This window comes from Lepidochelys olivacea (genome assembly GCF_965140295.1).
Source record: "Lepidochelys olivacea isolate rLepOli2 genome assembly, chromosome: 9".
NCBI classification, from domain to species: Eukaryota; Metazoa; Chordata; order Testudines; family Cheloniidae; genus Lepidochelys; species Lepidochelys olivacea.
The window spans coordinates 16,343,610-16,349,609 of NC_140419.1; the positions used below are offsets into that span (position 1 = coordinate 16,343,610).

General features: G+C 41.9%; 1 protein-coding gene across 7 annotated transcripts in view; it reads left to right on the top strand.

The window, feature by feature from the left end:
• Positions 1 to 3,557, top strand: part of TNIK (TRAF2 and NCK interacting kinase) — a 300,446-nt gene extending 296,889 nt beyond the window's left edge. For all 7 annotated transcript variants that reach the window (XM_084638591.1, XM_084638586.1, XM_084638585.1 and 4 more), the window contains one exon: positions 247 to 3,557. In XM_084638591.1, coding sequence (XP_084494717.1) covers positions 247 to 330 — 84 coding nt within the window. In that variant the 3' untranslated portion in view covers positions 331 to 3,557. The remainder of the gene's footprint in view (positions 1 to 246) is intronic.
• Positions 3,558 to 6,000: the final 2,443 nt, after the last annotated feature.

Sequence of the window (6,000 nt, forward strand, 5' to 3'; positions counted from 1 at the left end):
CATTCAGCTCTCCTGAGAAAATTAAAAAAAAAAAAATGAAGAGGGGAAACTGGTTGGCTCAAGGTATTGGTAATGGGATAAGGAACCTTCCATCTCTAGGTTGCTTGTTTGACTCTAGCTTGGGTCATTAATGACTAAAAGACATTTGGTGGCTGTTAAATCTAAAAAGCTGAAAAAACATGCAATTAACTACTTGTTGCGGTTGTTTTTTTTGTTTCACCCCCCCCCCCCTTTCTTCCCATACAGGTATTTTTTGCATCAGTGAGATCTGGAGGAAGTAGCCAAGTTTTTTTCATGACCCTCAACAGAAATTCCATGATGAACTGGTAATAGAAGAATGCTTGACACTTACCTTCATGGCATTATTTCTAATTTAAAGGACATTAAACATGTGGACTAACACTCTCGAGGCAGATACGGAAAGCCTTGTGGAATACACCACTCCCTACACACACTCTCACAATACAGTACACCCTTCATTGTTGCAGTCTGGTAATGGAGAGAGAGGAGTCACTGGAGATCCCTAAGAATGCAACACTATGTTTGGGGCAGAAAGAGACACATGCACTTCAAGAGTAGAGAAAGAAACCTCTGATGGTCTCCTGATTAAGCTGTGTTATAGTGGGTTATGAATTTTTTTATTTTACTTTTTCTTTGTCCCCTACTTTGTAAGAATGGGGAAGAAAATAGTGTCAAAAAGTATGTTTTTAATTCTGTCTGCCTGCTAGCATCAAATATATAGTTTGCTGTAAAGTTATTAATTAAAACTGGTGAAAGACAGCACAATAAATGTACCTTTTATCTTTGCGATGAAGGCCATAACCATATAGCTAAGTAATTTTGGGAAATCTTTTGCCTTCACCAACATTTACATGTTGCTTTTGGCAGCAACAGCTTAATGGATTTTTAAAGAAGAGAAAAATAATAGTTTTTCCCCTCTTTTGGGAAATGGATTTTAAATGGCTAAACTACTAGCCTTAGACTAATAAAATCAACAACATTTTTGTCAGTCTGTCAGTCCATATTTCTATCTGGATCTTCACATAATGGTGTGTGTTGATAGAGAAAGTAGTGTCGTTTGTTGTTACTCCTGAAAACAGTGGGAGGGTGTATTAGCATTTTTTCCCCCATGCTACTTTATGCAAGAGGTCAAGGCAAAAGAAGGGGATGGAACAAAGGCTGAGAGAAACACAAGATCATTCAGGTGACGGATGTATTTGGAGGGATGCATGGAGCCACTTGGATGACAGGGTTTTTAATTTAGGATCCAGTCTACTGAGAACTAATTGGGTGTGCACAGCTGAATGGTTGGGCCCCACTTAAGGGTGATGCTGTGCATTCAGAACTGCCCTGGAGGTCAGTGATAGCTAAGTGTGCCTAGCACCGATAAGGATTGTGGCCCCAGTGATAACGTGGCTTCTGTTGACTTTGTCTCGTCTCCAGATATGAAGACTGGGACGGGCAAGTTAGAAGGTTCTGAGAGGCCCAGTGTCTGCTCAGTGTAGGGGAGAGAGGGGATTAGCTACTAAACCAAGCCAAAAGGAGATTGCACAGCCGAATTGTAAAGAATTTTTAAAAATAGGGTTTCTTGAGTGACGATTCTGAAACTATAATCACTTTCTGCCCCTCCTCCACTCCCCCCGAATTACCCAACATACAGTGAACGACAACATCTGTGCAGAAATATGTATGTATTTAGTTCAGGTTGAATTGTGTCCTTAAAACTCTGCTCAACTGATTTAAATTTTAAGTGAGTATCTGGGATTTTTTTTTTCTCAATAGCTACAAGCATGGCTGCCCGTGGTATTAGGGTGTTGCATAACGAGATCTGTGTTGCTGTTTTTAACCTACCTCGTTTTGTTCGTTTTTGTTTTGTTTTTCATTTCGCTGTTTATTGCAGCACTGTTAGCTCCAGGAAGATGTAGAGAGCTTAACTGGCAATCTCTGATATTATATGTAGTAATAATGATGCTATTAAAAAAACAAATCAACTGTCGTTGGTCAAATCTGAATCCTTCACTGATTAAAAAAGAATCTCACACTGTCAGTCCCCCGGCCCTGTAATGGACTGCACCATCCATTATTGTGCCGGTAGGCATTAGTTTTGTTCATAGTCATTTAAAATTGGTTGCTGGCCATACCATCAGTGAGAGCACAATAAAAATCAGAAATCCGGGGCAAATGTATAGCAAGTTGGTGAAAATATGCTACTTCTAGCCTGTGGTTCTTAAAGTTTCAACATGGCAGCTTCGTAGGTTAGAGGCAGTTAAGGGAATCCAGGCAGCTTTACAGCTCCATTTCTGAGCCTCTGCCATTAAGTCACCAGGGTGCTGGTCTCAGTCAGAAAATAAAACCCTAGTAAGATAACTTGATCTTTAGCTCTGTTCAAAGCACTATTCATGGCTGTTGGTTTGATGGACAGGATCTGTGCAGGGGCAGTTGCTTCGGTGGCTCAGACTGTCTGGCTGTGTATACACGAGCCTATCTATCTGAAATTTCCCACTGTTGCTAGGATCATTGGCGCTCCACCTATGGCAGGGATGGCGAGAGCCCTAATGCAGACAAGCCTCCAGGCAGCCAATGGCACGTTAGCCGCGGCATTGTCGTTTAAGCATGCTCAGAGCGCGTCTACACAACCTTGTGGGCGTGATGCCAGTGGCCGCCAGCATTTTGTCTGAATTAGCGCTAACACTGTTGAAGCTGCAAGTGGTGGGAAATTCTGAAAATGGTAAATGCCAGCAAAGCTTGTAGTATATGTTCCAGCAGGGACCTTGAAATCAGCGCAGTACTTCACTGAGCACCATGGAAACCACAGTAAAGCACTTACCAGCTCTCCTCAGTAACAAGCCTAGGCTTACACATTCCTGTAGGGGTCTCCAAATCAACAGTAGGGAGACTTCAGGCTGTCAGCCACAGCAAAGCACTGTGGGTACTTTGAAAAGTGTCCTTCATTAAAGAGCAAATATATAATTTGGGCTAGCTATAATTTCAACCTAGAGCTGCCACTGAGTGATCAGAAAAGGACCTCCATTTTCAGCCCACATCTCCCACTACCACACATGTACACACCCTTGTGTTTTTTATTGCAATGGTTGTTTTATTTAGCAATAACTTTTCTGATTAAATTTAGCAACTGCTGTAGTTGTTGGATACTGGAATTAAAACGGAATCAGAGTAAATCTCTTCACTGACAGTGATTGCCACCAGCTCTTTATATTTTCACTGTGGCTACCTTAAACCAGAAGCTTCTCATTAATTTATGTTGCAAACTGATGACTTTTTTTCCCCCTAAAGTGTCATGTTCAGAATACACAGCTTTAAATGATTTTTTTTATTGTGGGTTTTTTGGGAACAGTTATGAAATAAAAGGGAATCATTGTGTTTAAACATAAGGTGGTTTGTGAATGTATTTTTTAAAAACCATACAGTCATTGAAACAAAATCATAAGAAACCAATATTGATGCATTCTTGTTTACAGAGGATGTATGTGAACATAACATAGATCAAAAACATTTCTGGTGCCAACTACAATAAAACACAAAACTTCAAACATCAAGCCATGCCTTTTATATTTTTGTACAAACCCTCTCCCCTGGGGTAATAACCATTAGCAAGTCACAGAGGCAAAATAAACCACACTCCTTCAAAGGCAGTTAGAGGCTCAATATTCTGCAACAAAACAGACGTTCTTAGAAAAATAAGATTCACCATAAAAGATCAGATCATTGACCCATCACGTCTGGTACCCTGCCTGAGAAAAGTGTGGAAATATCTCCCTGGTGCTTGCAGCTCTCATTTATGCCCTGAACCAAGAGATTTTATTGTCCCTCCATAGCATCCTAGGTGAAACCGACAAAAATGTGACCAACATGTCCGTCAGTGTTCAACAGACCTCTAATATCAAACACTCAACTGTTTTTAAAAGAGGTCATTTGTCCTTTTTGCATAGCATCTATTCAATGAACACCCCCGGATTCCACATCTTTTATATCATTTGTAGATCCAGATAGTCTCCTGTATAGAAAATCAAGTAAGATAAGCAGACCAGAACATAATGTACCCTTGTGATAAAGCCTTGTATTATATTGGCATGCCAGATGCAAGGCTGTTCTTGCATTCAAACTCTCAGTTGCATTCCAGTCCATTATATTTGGCTCCTATACAACCATGAGCTTGATTCAGCCTGTGAAGACACTGGCTTCTCACGAGACCCAGAAGGGGGTTGTGACAGTGCAAAGCAGCTGCAGCAGTACTCTCCACCACTTCTGCCAGTGCAGCCCCCAAAGTATACATCGCTAGCCAGAGTCGCTGGAGGTAGAGCTATATGAATAGCTGATATCTTGGTTCACTGGCTGATCCAGAAAATTCAGGGGGGGGCATTCATTTTGGGTTGACTAAAAAAGAAAAACTTTGAATTTTTCAGCAAACCAAAAAAAAATGAAGAACAATTGTTTTGGATTGAATACAATATTTGTTCAACTCAGAACAAAACATTTCATTGCCAAGTTTTAACCTTTTTAATAACATTGTAGTAAAATTCTAAACTAACAGAAAAAGTCAAAACAAAATATGATTTTCTTCAGATTTGTTGGGGTTTGGGGGGCTGGGGGCGGTAACTGAAACAACTAGTGAATTCAACACAAATTTACAAAATGTTTCAGTGGACCCAAATCTGCCATTTTCGGGGTGTGTGGGGGGTGGGACTTTAGTCTGAAAAACTTCTTCCAGCTATGTCTGGGAGATGCCCTGATTTGGCATATCTCTGCACAAGCAATCTCCATCAGCAGGGCTCTCAAAGGAGTCCTGACTCCCATTAAATATGCTATCCTCTGGCAGGAACACACGAGGTACAGTTAGTGTTAGGGTAACACAAACACCCTTTGCCTACCCTAGGGTGCTGGCACAGAGGTGAATCAAGTCCTATACCTGTAAAACATAATCTTCCTGATCCAGTCTTATTGACAGTACGCAGTACTGCACTCACTAGGTCAGGAAAGCACTAGCAACATTTTATATAAACATCTCTACCTTTTTGTATTAAAATTATTTTTTTTCCCACCCTCTCAGAAATTGATTGAAGGTCACTGGAAAAATGACCATTCATTACAGTCCTTTGAACAGCGTCGTGCTGGCATTATGGGTTGCATATTTTATAGGGCTGTGTTCTGGTGTGTCCGGAAAGCCACATGGGCAAATCTAGTAAAAGGCAGATGAGCTAGTACTTGGGTAACAATTAAAACCATGCTATAGGGAGTCAGGACTTTCCAAGGCTGGTCCCTAATGTACTTTGCATTAACAGTTTATGTTGGAAAATCCTATTTCCTGATAGTAAAGGCCATTCATTGTTCTCTAAAGGTATAATACGTGTGACAGGGTCAGGCCAGATGGGTACAGGAGAGTAATAGAAGGCAGATATATTAGCCCCAGGTTAAGTAGGTCCCTTTTCCCTGGGTAAGGTAACAGGGAAGGTTCCAAAACAACCAGGAACCTTCTGGAGACAATTAAGACAGGCAGGCTAATTAGAATACCAGCAGCCAATCAAGAAGCTGCTAGAATCAATTAAGGCAGGCTAATCAGGGCATCTGAGTTTAAAAAGGAGCTCACTTCAGTTTGTGGTGTGCGTGTGAGGAGCTGGGAGCAAGAGGCACTAGGAGCTGAGAGTGAGAACGCATACTGTTGGAGGACTGAGGTGTACAAGCATTATCAGACATCAGGAGGAAGGTCCTATGGTGAGAATAAAGAAGGGGTTGGGAGGAGGCCATGGGGAAGTAGCCCAGGGAGTTGTAGCTGTCACGCAGCTGTTCCAGGAGGCACGCTAGACAGCTGCATTCCACAGGGCCCTGAGCTGGAATCCAGAGTAGAGGGGGGGCCTGGGTTCCCCCCAAACCTCCCAACTCCTGGTCAGACACAGGAGGAGTTGACCTGGACTGTGGGTTCATGAAAACGGCCAAACTAAGGGCTGCCGTGAAGCTCCAAGGCGAGCAAATCCGCCAATAAGC